Raw genomic sequence first — 20300 nt, 5'->3', positions numbered from 1 at the left:
GAGGTCATAGGGAGCAGATGTCTGGATTAGAGCAGCAGACATGAAGACATCTAAAGCAGTTAATGATCTAGATCTGCTTAGGAGGTATGGAACAACTAGTAATCTGTGGAGGGAAGTTAGAAGAAGCAGGGTTGAAAGATATCCAGAGTGAACCACCACACAGTGACCAGTGGCTTCCTTTATGGCCCAGTGTGAGAATACAAAAGTCAATTGTACATCCATGTTCAGGAGAATGAACTGGGCTGACAATGCACAACTGGCTGTTAACAGCAGGAAGATGGTTCTTTAGAGTCATGCACAGGGATATATATGATTGATGTGATAGAATATGAAGAGATGGAATCAGGCTTGCAGGAGAATCTGGGAAAACAATAGTTAGCAAAAGATAGGAAGGAGAAACCAGAAACAGAAATTTCCTTAAGTCTTAGGGCGTATAGATACTTAGTTATTTAAGGAAGGATACAAAGAATGAGAAAATCAAGGACTTAGGTTTATGTACTTTCCAATCTATCCAATTCACTCACCTGGTAAATCTCAATCAGCCCAATTGTCACCCCTCATTGGGATTATCTCCACATTGTAAAACTTATATTTGCCCGATCTAATTGTCATCTCAGAGGCTTGCTGCTGAATAAGCTTACCCTTTCTAGTTCTTTCTGAGCTCTGGTTGGCTCAACTCAGCTGTTTTGGCTCAAACTCCTCTCCAAACTGACTGATTCAATCCAGCTGCTCTCAGCTTCTCACTGAAATGCTCTGCTTGGCCTCAAACTAACTCTGGCTATTTGTTCTAATCTTCTGGCTCCTTCTAATTCTCTGGTCTCAACTGCCTCTGCTGACCTGCATTGAAATGCATGAACTTCCAAACAAGCTCAACTCCACTGCACTGCACACACTACACTGACTCCCAGCTGACTGAACTGACTCAACACAACTCAACTCTGCTCACTGAACTGACCTCCAATTAGACATCATTTTCGAAGATGGCCGCTTCTTTCTACAAATTAATCTTCCCTACATTGTTTGGGATTAAAGTTGTGTACAGACAGCTCATACTGTAATTCAGGATGTGTCTGTGTTTAGCTGGATCACATAGACCTAGAAGTTCTTTGGATGAGGTCTCTAGCCAGAGCAGCCATCTTACTGGATTAAAATTCCTCTATATCACCGATCACTCTGCTTCGAGTCTCTTCAAGCTAGGCCTCTTTGTGGCAGGGCTGCAATTGTTTCCCTTCCCAAAAGCGATTTCCATTGCACTTTAATGTAAACCTAAAATCTCTGAGCTATAACAAAGTCCTCAATAATGAACACCACAGAGGACTCCCATCTCCTAAAGACATTTTTCTTGAGCTCGATTCTGAGGCCTCTAATCACTGAAAAGCCTTATTCAGGCCTCTCTATTCAGACCACCATCTCCCCACCATGCTGCAGGTTCAATAAGGTACTCCCACTTCCTTGGGTCTTAGTCTGTGCATAGATGGCCTTTCCATGAATTTCATATTTTCTTCATCTTTTGATCTTTTCACTCCTCATTGCAATGGTGTTTCCTCTGACCCTACGCCAAACTTTCTCTTGGTCTGCCCAACTTCCAACACATGCTTCAGGTCTCCTTTTAGCTCATCTCTCAGTTCCCCAGTATCCCTAATTGTTCTCAAATTATCATCATTTTTGCTTTACAACACCATGATTTTGTATTTTTTCATTCATTCATTCATTCATTCAGTCACTGTATATATTCTCTTTTAAGTCACCCATCTCATTAGGGTAGGAACTATGTCTCCTTTTTTTTTTCATTGTTTTAACCACACAAAGTATCTGACACTGATCAGTATCCAATAATTACTGAACAATTGATTGAACAGCTACATTGTACTTTAGACTGTTTTCTATTGTTATTGCAAAATACTCAATACTGGGTCAGTCATAAAGAGAAGAGAAGGCCAACTGACAAGATGACTCAGCAAGTATAGGCCCTGGTGCTCTATCCAGAGGACTTGAATTTAATGCCTGATTCCACAGGATGCCAGGAGAGAATAGACGACAAATGCTACCTTCTGACACGTGTCACAACATTTGTGACCTGCACACATGTATGTGCACATGATACATGTAGTGGTTAAATAGGTTTGGCCCACACCAATCATTTAATCAACAGATTATATCATTATTGAACCCATATGCTTTGCCTTTAAGATTTATTGTGACATCCTGGCCTCTCAGCTCAAAAACATGATTCTTCAGTTCTTGAGTATATTTTATAGTTGTCTTTATAACTTTTAATTTATAACTAAAGTTATTAGTGCTTGCTAGATCAGTAGCTTTCTGTTTTGATTTTCCTTTCTTATGTTCTTATTCTACTTCAGACACCATTTGTTTGACGTGTTTGTTATACAAACTGACAGCATGCATTAGACACTATTGCCCTGATAGTCACAAATCTTGTGTATAATTACATATCTATATTATATATCTACAGAGAATACACAATAGATAATGATTTATAAGTAGGTAATTACATATCTATGGGAAATGGGTAAAGAAACAAGCTGACTGATGGTTTGAAGAGCGTAGGGGTAAGGGGGTTCTAAGCTTTCCAACCAGACCTTGGGAGCTCATGCTTTGCCTAACCTTGAGACATAGTGTGGCTACTCTGAGGCTCAGGATTGACTTCCTAGTTCTCTAGCAGGTAGGGAATGCCAGGCTGCATATTGAAAACATGTGGAAATGTAAGAGTATATTGCTTTTCACAGGGTAAACCTTGTCAGTTAGATAAGGTATGTGCACAAACCCATAAACCAAAATGTCAACTGCGCGAGCACAGAGGAGGTTTCTCATCTGTGACTGCCAGGTGACAGTTACCCACATGACTCTGTCGTCAACTCTGCCCCAAGTCAGGGTTACAGAAATCCAATTCAAAAGGGATTTCTGCGTGGACATCAGCTGAGACAGTCTTTGCTCCACTCCAGGCTTGTGCTGCTGTATTCCTAATCACCAAGTCAAAGGATTGTTGTTTGAAAGCTTATGTAACGTTCCACAGTTCTACCTTTAAAAATTTCCCTTCACAGAAAAATAAAATAAAATTTAAACACAAACATAGTTTATTGCGATGCAAATACAGCAGTGCTATAATCTCCTGGTGTACAGACCATTCTTCTTTGGTGACTTTCTGAAGGTTACTTAGCTGGTCACCATAGGCAAAGTATACTTTTATCCTCATTTCTTGACTTGGTTGTTGTACACATAATGGTGAGTAAATTCTCAAAAGAAGAGAACGAACAAACCTTCCCCAGATTTGATTTCTCTCGAGTCTGGGCTGGGTGATTCTTACAGGTTGGTGATCAAGTCTGCCATGGGGCACCCACTCCTCAGATCCTCTCATACTAAGCATCTCCTAAAACTTGTAAATTAGATGACTGTTCTGAGCAAGGGCGTTGCCTCCCTCCCTCCCTCCTTTTGGAGTCCAGAGTAGCCTTTCTCTGCTCCCAACAGTTCTCTCTCATCTTCCCTACCATTTTCCCCATCTGCAATTATCAGGACTACAACATGGGGGCCAGGCTGACATTTCCTGGAGACATTCAAATGTTACATGGAAGCTCAAGCTGTCCTGAGAGAATGGTGTGCAGTATATCCTCTGGGAATCAGTTTCAGATGGAAAATCATTCTTGGGTTTTGTTCATTTATGTAATTATTTTTTAATGAAAGCATATATTTCATAGCTTCTTGATTTGCTTTGAGAATTAATTGAATATATATATATTCATATATATATATATATGAATATATATATATTCCTAGATTCAAGAAAATGACATTTTTTATTTCAGTAACTGAAAAAAGGCATTTTCTCATGAAACTACTCTAATTGTCCTTATTCAATATGAATTTACTTTGAACCTTGAACAATAACAACTCATTAACACTAAAATATATGACTTCTAATATTTCACATGTACATGAATATACAATATATTAAGGTATTATATTATAATATATATGTATATATAATATTAGAAGTCATAAAAGTAGAAGTCATATCTATATGAATATATAGATATAAATATATATCTAGATATGCATATGCATATACATATATATTTGCATTTATTGTATCTTTCTGCCTTGAGGACAGGAGCACTCATTCATTCATATTTCTATTTGTTTTTACACCACCCAAAGGGACAAAATAAAGCAATCAGTCAAAGAATTGAATGGAAGTACTCAACACTCATAAATGCATAAAGTTACTTTATTTTAAGTATACATTTAATTTTGAAAAATATAAATGCTAAAATATCTCATCTTCTTCATCTCTTAATTCCATAAAAGTCACAATAGAAAGCTTCATAAAACTGTAAAATACTATGTTATAGGAATTTTAGGTTTCATATTGGAAAAAATTATTAGTAATATATTGAAATGTTTTCTGTTCTTTATCATTTTGTTCCACCATGTTGATCTACTTCATTTAAAATAAAAAGATGCATCATTTCTCCAAAGTTAATAAAGACTTAAGAGAATAAAAATAAGACTACCTGAAAGTGCGTACTGATTGTGAAACATAATGTGTACGGCTATGTACCAGCCATGAACTTGGCTGCACGGAGGCGAGTCTGCAGTCAGTCGATACGCATTGTAGGCCTGGGACAAAGTTACTTCAGGCTCTAAGGATTCACTGGGTGACTTTAGCCCTGAGTTGCAGTATTTGCCTAGGAAACAGAACTCTGGATTCTTGTGTGTATCCACAGAGCACAATGAAATGAGCCAGGAATAAGATAGATCCAAATCTCTGGTCAAAACCCAGCCTGCCACGTTCACCTATGTTATAAAAGGGTTTTCATGTCAGGCTACCAGGAATCTCTACCAACTCATCTGAAGACTCCCCAAGGGCTGTCTTCTGTCTCCAGTCGCTTCCTACCAACTGGGCTTCATGCTCGTGCTGTGAGAGCAGATGGGAAACATCACAGAATATAAAGAAGAAAAATCTCAGGTTCTTGCACCAAAATCGTGAAGTGGTATGGAAAAAATAAAAGATTGAAGAAAACTTTGTCCCATTCCTGATCAATGCCAACCTCTGTAATATAACTCATTTTTTTTTTAAAGATTCTCAGCAGTCAATACATTTCAAGTACTTCAACACAGTTAAAATAAAAGAAACAAAAACATGGAAGACAATCATTTGCTATATTAAACAGCAACACGTGACTGACAAAGGATTTACTCTGTGTGTGTTGTTACATGTGCCCAAAATGCACATAAGCCAGATTACCGACAACAGACAGCCCTTTCTCTTAGGTGGGGGACAAGAAGGAAGGTCTGGTTTGTGCCTTCTCAAAAGAGGACTTCCCAGACCCACCCCACGGCTTTATCAGGAGAGGCTGAAACAATACTGCCTCTGATATACAAAACGATTAGTAGTTTCTGCACACAGTAGGACAGGACCAGCATCTCAGCATCTCGGCAAACTGGAGGCCTTGATGCTTCGACAAGCAGGCTCAGCCTGCACATCTTCCTTCTCTCAGCCAGTTTGCACTACCACAGTACTCCTGGCCAACAGCTCTGAGTCTTTGCTTCAAGAAACACTTATCTCCAAATTCACATCCAGGGAGAAAGGCATTATAAAGAATTCATTGCTGTATTTGTGTCCAGTTTGCATAGAAACAAAACCACCATGAAATCTGCTTAGTTATCAGCCAATGAGCGAATTCAGCCAGATTCAGATACTGCGGGGCATCCATGGAGATTTGGGGTTCTGCTTGTTAGTGTGGGAACTCCGGTGGTAATGAGAGCACTCGTTGTTACCTAAAGCAAATGTAAGGTATGGCTTTATGTTCACTCCATGAATACTAATATCCACCCCAGTCACAGACTAAGGACCATACAAGGGGTGAGATAACTTCAAGAGCTACTCAAGGACTGATGTGACTTACTCTAGGAGCTCTCTGAAACGTAAGAGGAGGGTCATGAGTCCCTACCTAAGCTTGATTCATAATTATAAATTATTTATATGTGTATATTATATATATCCAGAGCTTTTATAAAAGTAAACAAAATGTTTTTGATTCAACATCAAGATTGGGCTGCATTTATGATGCATGATTTTCAACATTTTCCTGATGTGTTTATCACTAAAAAGGTAAGATTCCTTACACAGTTTAATAGAAAAACCAGAAAATGCACAACAACTACTTTAAGGATAACCCTCAAGACAAATGCGATGTAAAAATGTATCATTTGAGACGGTAACAAATGACATGTAATTTGCTGCTATCATTTCAACAACAACAAAAACCCTTGGGGTCATTCATGCCTAATTACTCTAAAATCTAAAGTTTCGAGATGACCAAATGCCATGAAAGTAACATCTAACAGGGTAATAAAACTCTTATCAAGATTTCAGGAGAGCAGGATTACATTTTAGTTCCTGTAAGAAAGTGGGAGTCCATAAGAACCAACCACAGATCCAGTCATAGTAGGTGGTTCCCCTCTGCTTCTTCAGTGTTCCCAGCAATCTCTTACAGTGAATGTATATCACAAACTGTTGCTATACAAATCCAAAAATATAGATTCCACACCCAAACTATTATCTCAATATATAATATATATAATCAATATATAACACAACTTACTAAAAATATTGGAATCAAATGCCACATCAATTTGGCTAAGGAAGGTCTAATTTTCAACTCGGTCTATTGAAGCACACAGATATATACTCATCATACATGTGGTCTAATAACCCTATCCTATGAGGGCATGTAAATGAACACTTTAAACTTTCCTTGCAGATCTATGTGCATTCCTATAGCATGTTACAGATGTGTAACACCTCGGGGCTGATAACATTCTTATGGCTTTTGTATTGTAGCTCTGGACCCTTGTATCTGGGATGCTGACTGACGTCTGAGTAATAAGATATCTTCACCTGAATGTCCACAATACATTTCTTGGCCCCTGATAGAGTTCTCATGAGTGGTTTTGGATTTTATGAAAATGGACACAAGGAGCGTGACAGCTTTGCCCTCTGGCTACTGTCACTCTTATCCGGCTTTGCGCAGGTGTGCAACAACCACACACAGAGTTCTTACACAAACACACAAATTATTAAAATGAGGAAATCCCTAACAATACTGCATAGGATGTCGACATGTAACACGCCAGCATCTGTCCCCAGCACGATCATCACCACAGCAGAAGTTATTCCCCCTGCACACATTTCTCTCTCCTCCCCAGATTCCTTCACAAAACAGCTACATTTATTTTGAAAAAAGGGGGGAGGGGAACAACCTGACAACCCAACAGATTCTTAGAAGCATGGTGTTTTGTTTTTCTTTTAATTTGTTCTAGCCTTCTGGCTTACCCTAGAGTGGTGTGTGTGTGTGTGTGTGTGTGTGTGTGTGTACATGTGTTCATGTGCACGCATGTGCGTAAAAATCACATTATATACAATACAATTTTTACAGAAAGCCTGGCAGCTACAGGTAAGAGGTAGAACTACTCAAAACTATGTTTCCTGCTGCAGGAAAAAAATTCATTTTCTTTACAGTAATTAAAAAAAAGTTTAAAAAATTGACAAAAAATAAGTTGCAGGTTAGGCCCCATAATTTAAACAACAAAATCTAGGAAGAAAAATATTCTTCAATGTACTTGACAGATAAGTTCATTAAAGGGTTAAAAAAAGTTGCATAGGAAAAGGGACATTCCAGCACTTGCTACAATGATGGCAAGGGTTTCTCTACAGGGAGCGAAGTACCTTTAGTGAGTTCTGCTTTTGATAACTCTAAGATCAGGGTTGGCGAGCAAGGGCAGGTTGGTAGCAGCACTTTTCCAGTCTTGGGGATTCTGTAAGCAGGAAGGGACTCTGTCTGGAGGTCAAGGGCTGCTCTGCCAGACAGAGCCAAGCCAAGCTCCAAGCTTAGGTTGTAAGTTCTTTCAATAGTTTCATAAAAGGTGGTATAAAAATTCTTGTCACATTTGATCTCTGCTTAACAAGGACAGTTTCTTTGTGTCTTGAGTGACAGAGGGACTTACATGTCAGAGGACACATCTGAATGTATGAAAACAAGAGTGTGACCCTCAAATGCTTTTTTTTTTTTTTTTTTTTAAGGAAAGGGACACTATTGTCTTGATTTTTACCTATGCAAGAGAGAAGCAGAGAGAGTGACTGTATTATTCAGCCAGTGACCAAACAAAAGATTTAAAAATACATAGACAAAAAAAAAAATTAGAACAGTTAACAACAGAAGTGTCAGTTTTGAGAAGGACAAACAGGTTACAATGTGGTTTCTGTTCCCTTGCTCCTCCAAAGATAATCGTTGTCTTCAGGCTCACATTCGATTCTAATTTGAGGCACGACTTTCACTGGAGTTCTTGGAGGACTGAAGCAAAACAGAAAGAGAAACAGAAAAGAAAAGAAAATGGAGTAAATACAATTTTCATTATCATCTCTGAAACGCTCATCCACTGGGCACCCTGAAAATGTATCACTCTGTTCCACCCAATGCCTAACTCTTCCATGTGGGTTAAGAACAGGGACTTTTAAATGAAGTAGGGAAAGCAAAGTAAATTCCAGCAAAAAATGGACCGAGATTTCATATATAACAAATAGTCCCAAAATAAACAAAATGAAACTACCATGTGGATAATATTGTTAGAAAGGAAGGAGGACCAAGACAAGTACTAGCAGACACTCAGAGTTCACTTTTCTGGGACTCAGATAGGACTTGTCATTTCCAGACCCTTGTTAGAGAGAAGGAAACTACTGAAGAAAGCTACCAGGAAACTCCAGTTACCCTGCACGACAATAAAATCATAAGATCCAATTCATTAACTTAATGACACTGAAACTCCTCATTATTCGGAAGAGTAACGCTCAGCTCTTTCAAAATACTCTCTATCAGCAAAGCCCGGGGTGAGTCCTGGGTTATTTTTGTAAGTCCCAGAGAAGAGAGCAAGGGATTCTGCCCATAACCCCCAATGCTTCATCTTCCCATAGCACAAGACAAATGCTGACTTTGCTTTACCTGGGTAAACCCAGAGACTCAAGGAAAGGAATTTTATCAGCATGATGTGTGGCGTTCGAGGAATGTTGAGGATCTTTCTCCTGGGAAGAAAAAAAAATCAAATGAAAAGATATAGCTCTTTTTATAAAAATGTAAAAGTAGAGTGAATATGAAGCTCTCCATGCAAACCAAGGCACCTTTCAGAACTGAGAAGAATAGGAAGATCAGAGCTGGACAGCGGCAATGAACAGTGCAACATTGTATCGAGGTAAGCATGTGTCCATGTGTCCATTAAGCATGTGTCCATGTGTCCATGGACATGGTAACATTGTATCAAGCTAAACATGCAAGCTGCAGGATGGCGCTCAAATCAGTTTCTCTCTCTCCTTTAAGGGTGAGAGCATAATTCCTCCCATGGGGCTACAACAGCTCCTGTAAATCCCCTGCACGTCCTTGAGCTTCCCTCCACGCTCAACATTCAGTCTTCCCTAGCTGTTGCTACTCAAGAAGAAAGGAGACTTGAAAGGTACAGTATTAAAACTCCAGCTTAATCAATTCTGTTCTTTCTTGGCCTACAAAGATTACCACATTATTAGAAAAGGTTCAGTCAAAAAATGGCCATGTATCAGCTTCTATATCAACTGCCAATTAACTTGTAAATAGATTTTTGACACAGCAAACAGCTGGTACATAAGTTTTTATCACAAGTCTTAAAGTACTAGACTGACAAAGCAACTTTAGAGCCTTCTTGTGCTTTTAATTATCTAGAGATTAAAAAGTGAAATGAATATGATAGGGGAACTGAAATTGTGAATGAAATCCTTAAGTAATTTCTGTTGATAAGGGTGGCCATAGAATTATAATTATATACAATTATGAAATCATATATATATATTATATATAATTATAAAATAAACATATAAATAAAATATTTACAAGTTGGACAACAAAGGTAAGGCTGCTTGTTCTTTAAATCTAGTGGCTAGGTATTCTGCCTCAAAATGTTACCCAGTGATTCCTGCTTCCTGGTGCTTATGTTCCTGTGTGATTCCTTCCCACACTGCAACAGAGCTGCCTTCACAGCTAATAGACTATGGGGAGAACGGACTACTAACTCCTAGCTTCTATTATAAAATACCGCAGCTTCTGTTTGGACTTGCAGCTATCTCTGGGGGAGAACCATGCCACACTGACATTGCAGTTCTATAGGAATCTCTATAGGCCAAGGAACTGAAACTTCCTGTCCAATACCATTGGTTGGAAACGATGCTCAGGCCCAACCAAGTCTCCAGGGATTTAGTCCCAACTGATATATAATCTCCCGAGACTCTGGGCCAGAAGAACCAACTCAACAGTTTCTAAAATTTCAAAATGTGAGAGAAAATACATGTTTGTGATATATTTTGGGGTAATTTGTTACTGACATATATAGGTTACTGACATACATAAATATGTTCCCCATATTTACTCAACACTTTCAATTCGTTTTCTTGGTAACCCTAGTCTCTTACTGACAATGGCTGATATTATATACCAGAAATAAAAAGTGTCTCTGTTGCTGCTCATAGGACAGTCAAGTGTTTTTCTACTAGTAATAGGCTGGTGGCTACAGTGTAATAGCTTGTGATATGTTATCTTCTCGTCTGTGATTGACACTCCACTTCATAGTAACATTAGTGACCATCTGAAGCTTTCCCAATAGCATAAGGTCATTGTCTCCAAAGCACTTCAGGCTTTGAGTTATCATGGGAAGAAAATGTGTCCCTTTAGATCCAGGCACACTGCAGAATGTAGCTATGAACCTATTACTCAGACCAGAGCAGTGATAGCTGTGAATATGAAATAACAGAAGAGAAATAAAGACGTTGGGAAGAAAAACATTTCACTCAAATCTAGTTTTGCTAATATTTTATGACTCCCAATTTAATTGAAACTTTTCCAAATTTTAAATATTAATAATCAATCCATTGATCACAGAGAGACCCAAGGTATTACTTCTCTCTTTTAAGGAACTTGATGATTGACTGAAACCTAAGGAGGACAAACAGTAACAGACAGTGATGTAATACTATGTAAGCTGCAATTCTAAATATAAGTGGGAAAAAAAAAACAATTTAAAAATCATGGTTACAGGTTTAGCTCTTGAAAACAAAATAATCAAAGAAAAGAACCCTGGCAATGACTTAGGCAAAAGATTATCGAACAAAAGTGTAAGAGGTTATGAATAAAAGAAAGGAGGTTGAGCTTAAGGAACAGAAAAGATAACATTATTTTTTAAGAAGTTGCTTAAATCTTCACCCAGAAGAGAAAAAAGACAGAGTAGGGGAAAGTTAAGTTGAGGATAGCCCTAGAGGATCCTGGGAAAAGCATGGATCAGTCAGGCAAGCATGCAAGGCGGTTAGTTCTACTCACTGTCCAAGGGTTTGTTATCACTTAGGAAAGGTTGCTGTTCCATGATGTCCATTGGAATTTTAATACTGGGGACCTTTTCTGAGTATGGGCAGTCAGACTGTGGAAAAAAATGTACAACCGTTTTTAGAATACTTTCTTTTTCCTGCTTCTCGGTGCTTACCCAAGGTGTTTACCCAAACTGAACTCTTCTCATGTACGTCTACCAAAGGGAAGGGTATTAGGTATTATTTTTGGCTGTCAAGTTAACTTTTCAAGTCCTGCACACCTTCGCCCTGTACATTTAGTCTCTCTTCTTCTGAGTTAATGGGACTGAGTTCCCTGAGGCTCAAACCCCAGCAATCGGATTCCTACAGCCCAACGACGGTGGGTGAAGCGTTCTGCAGTTGGAGCCTGAATCAGCAAACCACAGACAACTGTGAAGTGTTCCACAACTGGATTCCCAGTTGGCAAACTTTGGTTGTTGTTTGTGCAGAATGAAAGCACGCCCTGTGAAACAGATCAAATCCAGGAAAATTTCCAAACTATATATGGTCTTCAAAATCATGCTTTGTTTTACAGTGTTCTCTGATTCTGTCTCCAGGAAAATCATGATCCACATTCCTGTCCAAAACAATTTTCAGACCTTTTAAACATCCAACCGCAAGGAACTTTCTATATAGACTTAAGGTCTCCTTTCCTTACTTTAGGATCTCAGAAACTATTTTCTGATTAAAGATCCAGCCCAATTTGTTGTGTCAATAATATTTTTAAACTTAATAAAAAAAAAAGAAAATAAAACCAAAAGGCTGATCAGACAAGTAAAGAATTATAACCAGGACAATGATAAAATTAGGCAGTTGTAGAACTTCTTAAAATAGTCCACCTAAGCCCAAAATATCATAGTTTTCCATAGGACTACTACTTTACTTTTTAAAGCCTCAATAATTATGTCAGCATTATTTGCAACAGGTAAAATATAGAACTAACCTAAGTATTCAATAGCAGGATCTGGACAAAGAAAACACATACATGTGTGCACACCACAGATGCACACACACACACCCTATAGATACACACACACACACACCACAGATACACACCCCCCACATGGATATACACTTACATACACATATACACACCACACAGATACACACACACATACCACAGATACACACACCCCACACATATACATACACCACACAGATACACAAATACACATATACACACACACACACACCACACCATAGATACACCACACAGATACACATACATACACTCACCACACAGATACACACACACACACACACACACACAACACACACACAACACAAAGATACATGCACACACTTTTTTTGCCCATAGAGAAAAATGAACTCATGTTTTGAAAGAAGTTATATACAAATGGGATCATCACAGTGAGTGAATTAAGCCAGTCTCAGAAAGACAAAAATGCTAAGTTTTCTTTCATGTCATTTTTAGATTTTATATAGATCTATAAAACCAAGAAGTAAAACTGTCTGTGGAGACAATGGAGACTGATGGATGAAAACCAATGAGGACAGGGGTATGAGGAGGAATATGCTCAACATATAATAATACACCATGCAAGAACACTAAAATATAAGTAATTTAAAAAGTCAACATATTAATTCCAAGTCTATTTTTGGGGTGAAGAGATCTGATCCATCCCTAAACTATATATTTCAAGGAAACCATCTTTAATGAAAGGAAGGGGGCAGGGTAGAAGGGAGGAGGAAGTGGGTTGGGACTGTGTCTCAGTAATAGAGTGTTTCTCTAGCATTGTGAGACCCTGCACTCAGTCTTCATTATTAATATACAGTAGTAATGAGTTAGAATGTATTTTGAGAACTAAGATGATATATGTAACTGACGAAAAAAAAAAAAAAAACAACTAAATTAATTAGGATGCTGCATCTACCTTCCGTCCTGACCATGTCACAAAAGAAGTCTCCTTTCAAACATTCCCCCAAACAATAGCACTTACATGTACCTGGGAAGCCACCTCTTAATTACAGACTTAATTACTAGGCAGGCTCAGAAGTAACCTTGAGTCAATCAAAATGTAGCAAGACATATTTTTCACAACATCTGCCCATAAACATAAAAAGTATAACCCTGGAGTCCCAATATGGCCACATGTGACCTGAGACCCCGCACCACCTGAGTATCAAGAGACACATTCCAATGCATAGTCTTCAAATAATGTGCTCAACATAGAGAACCTTCTCCCCTGCACGACCTATACAACCCTATGTGACCAATCATGTTCACTGTGTACGAACAAATGCGCATCTGCAGCCTTGACATGGATGCTGTAGAGAAAGTAGCACCCGAGACGTTTCCAAAAACAAACACAAAACCTACTTGTGACATACAGCAGAGAGCTGTAAACATTATCAAAACAAGAGCTTTGTGTGAGTGCAAGTCATCAGAAATGTGGCAGAGCACTCTGGAGTTAGATTAAGGAGCTTATCTGAGCCGACTTCTCTCAGGGGAGAAGAGTGAGTTTTAAACAGTGCCCAAAGGTTGAATACTGCTTTAAATAACAGAGAACACTTTACAATATTAATCTCCACATTAGCAATGTGTAATGATTTTAAGTTTGGTGTTCACGAGTATGAACTGAGGTGTCTATTTTGAGAATCCGAGATTTGAATGACACTTTAATCATTTTACTATCTCAGGCAACCTTTGGTGTTTGTCTTGATGGTGCAAAAAAAAAATGCACTTCAAGTGTTGATTTCTAGACAACATTCGAGTGTATTATTCTTTTAAACACAGCACGTTAATCTCTGCTGCAGTGTAAACACGCTCTCTACTCTTCTTTCATCATTGGAAACAGAAAATCTATCCACCTGCTCGCTCAGAAGACGGATGAGGGTAGCAACAGAAGCTGCCCCAGACCCCCTTCTCCAAGGCTAAATGTGTCTGATATATTTAGCCTTTTCTTATTGGATCAATTTATCTGAAATCCAATTCTGTCTCTTGCTTCCCTGTGCTGTACTATATCCGCGTTGTAGAAGAAGAATATAACCAGACAGCCCGATCAGCTACAAACACACAGAGCAGCTCAGAGGCGAGCTCTGGCTACGCCACTCCCAGCTCTGCACACTTAGAAAACCATCTGCCATATTTACACCGAAGCATCCCAGTGTTCACTTTAAACACAGGCAGTTTCATTTGTCACTTACACCTTAAGCTAATTTTTTTTTCAGTTCTTAAAAAATAAAAATATGTTAACATTTACCGTTCTAAATGTTGTCTATAAAATTCTAACAAAAAGGAGCTGTTGTGATGGCTGAAGATAAGGCATGCTTAGCCAAAGTTATTGAGTAATTAAGAATTAATTTTAGGACTTCAGTGATGCAAGCAAACCACATGAAGGCATAAGGATACTGCTGATGTCATCTCAACAATAGCAGCAGAAATCCATATAGGTCCAGATCCCGGCAGAACTGCAGACTTCTCAAGGAAAGTTATTTGATGAAATTCTCAGTTAAAAAAAAAAATCACTGACACCTGCCTACACGAGGCTCTAATTATTTAAAAACTGAGTTATTCTGTCAAATAGGTTATAATTGGCACACTAATGCATTTTGCAGCATTACTAAACAAATGACCATCATCTATGAGATCAGGTTCTTTACATGTGGTGTCCTGTGTCTTTGTTTTCAGTCATTCTGTCATTATGGGTACGTTAAATGGTTACAGAAAGCCTTTAGAAAATGTTAAACAAAAACCGAAACATGAGATTTAAAAAAAAAATGAAGGGTTAATTGGTGTAATGAGTGATTGGTCGGATGAACCTCTGGAACCCTCAGCTGTCCCCACCACACTGGGAATAAAAAGGGACGTTTCCCACTTTTGTCTCTTTAACTGGCTTTACATGGAAAGTGCTGTGGAGTGCTCCTTACATCGTCATTGTCGCTATCCAAACTTCCTTTCTTCTTTTTCTTTTTCTTCTCGTCCTCCTTCTTTTTCTTGTCCTTTTCTGGAATGACGTCATCAAGGAAGCTGAGGTCATGCTGGGAGAACAGGTAATCCATGCCTTTTCTGACAGCTACCAGGGCCAGGATCTGGAGAGGCAATCAGAAGGCTGGCATATCAGAGGACATCATAGGGCTGCTGCTGCTGCTGCTGCTGCTGCTGCTGCTGCTGCTGCTGCTGCAGCCGCCCCTGCCCCCCACCCCCGCCTGTGAACCCCAGCAGAAACCCATACAGGTACAGAGCCAGACAGAACTGCTCACTGAGTGATGCCCCCAAAAGTCTTCCCAGTTTAGTGACAGTCACTTTGAAGAAAGTGTCAGTCAAAATCCACCTTGTTCTGTTCATAGAGATACATGATCATACTCAATCAGAATATGAATGAAAGATAATTATTTTCCAAAATAATTTCCTTCCATGCTGAGTTTTTAATAAACTAATTCTAAAAGCTGAAAGGTAAAAATTAGCTTGCATATGATTCCTAATTATTGAAAATTTAGAAATTATACGGGTTTCTAAAAATTAGTCATTATTTTAAATTAAATGATCCTTGCTGAACACTTAGGCAATATTAGTTCATTTATTCTTTATAACAAACTCAAGAAATATATTGTTTCCATCTTACCGCTGAACAAACTGAAACTTATAAAAACGTTTTCCAAGGCCGTGTGTGATACCAGTAAAGAAAGAATGCAAAGCATATAGTCTATATGCTTTTTAATTATCTTCTATTTTGTTTTATTTATATGTATGTGTGTGTGTGTGTGTGTGTGTGTGTGTGTGTGTATAAATGTGTGCAAGTACCAGTGGAGACCAGAAGAGTGTGTCAGAAGTATAGGCAGTTGTAAGTGCAGAAAGCACTCTCAATCTATGAGACATCATCAGTTCAGTTATTTCTGACCATGAGTGATTTATATTCTGTATTTAATCTCTTGAGCCCCAGGCCAACATTTTTTTTTTTTACCTTTGATTCTTTAGTTCTATGGACCATTTTGTTAATTTCTTTTAGTCAGCATACAAATACCAAGCTCCATTAAATGTCTTGCCTGCCGTGTAACGTTTGATTGCTTCGTTAACACCACATGTTCAACAACAAAAGTCACACACAGTCAAGTTGCCAAAGTGGGGGTGGGATGGCCTTCCACTTGACAGTGGACTCCATCCACACTACACTCCGTACTCGAGGTGTTCATCTCCTGAAGAAATCAGTAATATCTGCACTGCTAACATTCCAAAACCATCTCTGAGCTGAAGGGAATCCCTGGGAAAACACATTTTACAAAAGCAGTGCTTTCTTATACTTAGTACAGGTAATATGTACTTTATCGGATGTATTTCAAATTTATTTTGGGAGGCTTCACTCTCCTGATATAAACAAATTAATATATAGGTAGAAAGTCCTGCTAGGTAAATAATTGGGAATCATTTCTTACATTCAATTTGCTTTACAGTGTGTTAATACAGCTTAAGAGGAAAAAGTTATGTAAGGGACCATCAGTTTAAAAAAATCTTGCCCAAAACTATTTTTTAAACCGTTTTTTCTTAGTCTGGGGGGAATACAATTATAAACAACAAATATAAAACAGAATAAAATAATAATCCCTGTTATGAGTCAGTTGATTTTAAAAACAAAATATGATAAGTGTATGGTATAGAAAATGTTTTGGGGTTTTGCTTGTTTGTTTGGGTTTTGTTTTATCAGATCGTAGGGATGACAAAACAGGATGGAAACAGCATTGAGGTGTAACAGTTTCCTCCAAGACTGAAACATTCCATCCTACAGAGAAGATCCTTAAACAGGAAGGGAAACAACTTGAAAGAGCTTCAGGAAGTCCCTAAAACTGACCAGATTCACTAGGCCATGCCCAACCACAGTAAGCAATATGAGCTGAACGTCCCTCACAAACCAAAGAGCTAAGCTGCAAGGAAGGCTCTCAGACAAGCCAAACTGCAGAGACTCCAAGCCCAGACCACCTGCCTGGAAGAGCCTCAGAGCAGCTGAGCACCCGGAAAGGACTCTTCAGCCTGCTGAGCTGCCTGCAGGCTGTGCAGTGTGCTCCAAGTTCCCAGCTTTGTGAGCTGTCACCCATGCTGATCATGGTAATGCAGCTGTCTTTGAGTATTTTCTGTTTCTAAGTAACACTTCACCCAAATTCCTGAAAGCAACCCCAATAAAACTCAGTGGTCCACTAAATTGGACTTTGGTTTTATCTGTTCTTTGGTCTGTTATAGGTTTTCTATCTGGGGTTAGAAGTCTTCCCAGGAAAAGTTTTGTCACAAAAAGAGTGTATGTGGGCAGTTTCTTGCAAGAAATGGAATTACAGTAAAGTAAAAAAAAAAAAAAAAATCAATAATGAATCAAGAAATAGAGCTTGCATTTTCTCTTTCCATTTTGATTTGGGGGGCAAGGGGGCAGTTATTTGCTTCATCTTGCATAGTATACAGGAAGACTAGTCCAACCATATCCTGAAAATGATGTAAACCACAAAAATCTCAAAAACTCTATTTCTAGTGAATTCTACCTTTTCTCACAAGTTTACAAAAGCTTTACTATTTGGATGGAAGTGCACCTTATTCTTCCATAGAATGGTTCTATTATACAATACCTTGAAAAGCCATGTGTTCTGGTGTCTACTGTCTGCCAGACATTGTGTTATTCACTTGGCATTCATTATCAGTGCTCAGAACAATAACAATGCTATTGCTACCCTCCCACTGATGAGTTCATGGTGGCTCAAGGATGTTTGCTGACCAGCAGGAACCTGTGCCAGTTATTGAACTCAAGTGGACATGATTCTAAGCAGCTATCGCCAGGGGAATCTTGTTACAACTGGTCAAAGTGTTTAGTTGAGAGGCAGAAAAGTCTAGCCACACACATTCAGTCAGGGAGAGTTTCGATTACGAAAGCCTACCATGACAGGAAAAATGATTGCAGCCACTGTTGACTTGAGGATCCATAGCAGAGCCAGGCACAAGACCTGCAGGAAGGTGAACAGGTGGACTCGGCGTAGGGGGACGTGGCGCAGGTAGATGAAGTCAGGCTGATGCTTCAGGGGCATCAGAAGCAGCTTGAGACGGTCCATGAACTGGGAAGAACGGGGGAGAAAAGGTCGATGTATTATCTGAAGGGTCTGTTGAGTCGTTTCCTCTCTGCTTAACCAGCCACGAGTGATTTATTGTATGTATTTCAGGCAAGCAATGTCCTCTTCAAAGGACAAAGCTGGGGTTAGAGAGTAGGGGATTTACATTAGCACAGTCAGATCACGTTACATTACGTGTCTTCTAATTTCTGCTGATTTTTTTTTCAGAGATGTAAAAGTAGATAAAGTAGGCATCAAAGGCTAGTTACAAGGAAATCTTAAATTCTAGCTGCTCATCCTCTGCCTTCTTTCTAACCTCTGCTTCTCAGCACAGAGGATTATGTACCCATTTTGGTACGCTATGCTGAGGGAAGATTACTAGCTCTTGCATCTGCTCCTGCCTCAGTTGTCTTATGTGAAAACAACAACATCAACAACAACAACAACAAAATCATCAGCTCATCAGACATGTTCTAAGGTGATGAAGGAACCATTTAACTTAAAAATGGGACCGTGCAGATTGTGCCAGTAAGTCCCACTTTCCTTAGGTTATAATTTATTAACACACCCATACCCACCAGTGTATTAGCATTTCTTCCAGAGAAAAGCTCTGTGAGCATTATGGTGAGTTTCAAGACATCGACCGCAAGACACAAGAGTTTGAGAATGGATAACACAGTGATGTGTTAATCTGGAACTGGAAGGATGATGGTGGATATTTGTGCCAGACGCATCCCAGAGATGAAGTACTGAGCTGACACTGTGAGGATGAGCAGGATGATGCTCAGTATCTCATCCCAGGGGCCTTCAGAGGGAGACGCTGCAGAGACAGATGCTGAGCTGACTAATTGTAAGAATTAAGGAAAAGTAAGTGACTTCAACATAACCTTCTCTGGAGCCTCCGCCTATTTGATGGTTTTTGTTCTCCCTTTAGAAAGCATTCTTATCTATAAAGATTAGAGTTTAGTTTTTTTTTCTTGCTAAACCAATCTTGTCAAAAGGGTCTAAAAGAGAAAGAATGAAGAGAAAAGTATAGAAAATTGAAAAGGTGTTTGGGACAATAATACTTCAAGAGCAGCGCAGTTCATTAGCTGTCCCTACAACACGCCCTACAATTATTATGGGATGATTGGCTCTTTTGTTCTCTTTATAGACAGAGATTCAGTTCTAGCCATTGATAATGTCCCTGGAACACCCAACACAAACCTCTGGTTTTTGAATGGATCCTTAAGGGCAAACAAAAATTAATCAACTGTTAGTCCTAGGCATCTAATGCTCATATTTTTTCCCATCTAGGAGAAGAATAAGTATTTATAAATGGCAGGTAGAAATAAAATATTTTACAAAGTTGTACTTCCTAAATTACTTGGAAGACAAACCAAACCAAACAACAACAACAAAAACAGCAAACAAAACAAACAAACAAATAAATAAAAAACAAAATGAAAAATCCCTCAGTCATCCAGTGAATCCCATGAAGAAGCGCTTTGTGTTTCATGACAAATATTCTGGTGCGGAAGAACCCTTCTACTGGACCAAAACCAGGAATCATAAAGTAGCTTAGCTTTGCTTTTGGGGGGGTCTGGCCATTTGCCCAGATCTATCTGACTTTAAAACCAAGTTAATATAAATGTAATAAACGAAAGCAAGGGCTGTTTTGAAGGAGTTCAAATGAATTCTTATGATGATCACAGAACACGCAGTCTTTTCCCATTAAAACGTTACTGAGTGCTAAATAAGGCTACAATTAACAGGGTGCCAGAAAGTGGCGGAACTTCCAGTTTCCTGGTGCCAATTAAATTAAACCTCCATTGAGAGGCAAAGTCCC

The 20300-nt window shown here is 38.8% G+C and overlaps 1 protein-coding gene across 7 annotated transcripts in view; it reads right to left on the bottom strand.

Moving 5' to 3' along the window:
• Nucleotides 1-4222: 4222 nt before the first annotated feature.
• The window catches only part of Slc4a4 (solute carrier family 4 member 4), a 326617-nt gene continuing 310539 nt past the window's right edge, over nt 4223-20300 (bottom strand). For 3 of the 7 annotated variants that reach the window (XM_021210776.2, XM_021210775.2, XM_029545514.1), the window contains 5 exons: nt 18305-18478; nt 15323-15484; nt 11409-11505; nt 9018-9097; nt 4223-8372 (listed from right to left, as the gene is read on the bottom strand). In XM_021210776.2, the coding sequence (XP_021066435.1) occupies nt 9054-9097; nt 11409-11505; nt 15323-15484; nt 18305-18478 (477 nt within the window). In that variant the 3' untranslated portion in view covers nt 4223-8372; nt 9018-9053. The remainder of the gene's footprint in view (nt 8373-9017; nt 9098-11408; nt 11506-15322; nt 15485-18304; nt 18479-20300) is intronic. The other 4 variants (XM_021210774.2, XM_029545513.1, XM_029545512.1 and 1 more) reach the window with 2 other exon arrangements.

This window comes from Mus pahari, chromosome 13, assembly GCF_900095145.1.
Source record: "Mus pahari chromosome 13, PAHARI_EIJ_v1.1, whole genome shotgun sequence".
NCBI lineage: Eukaryota > Metazoa > Chordata > Mammalia > Rodentia > Muridae > Mus > Mus pahari.
This window is presented reverse-complemented; position numbering and strand designations above follow the sequence as displayed.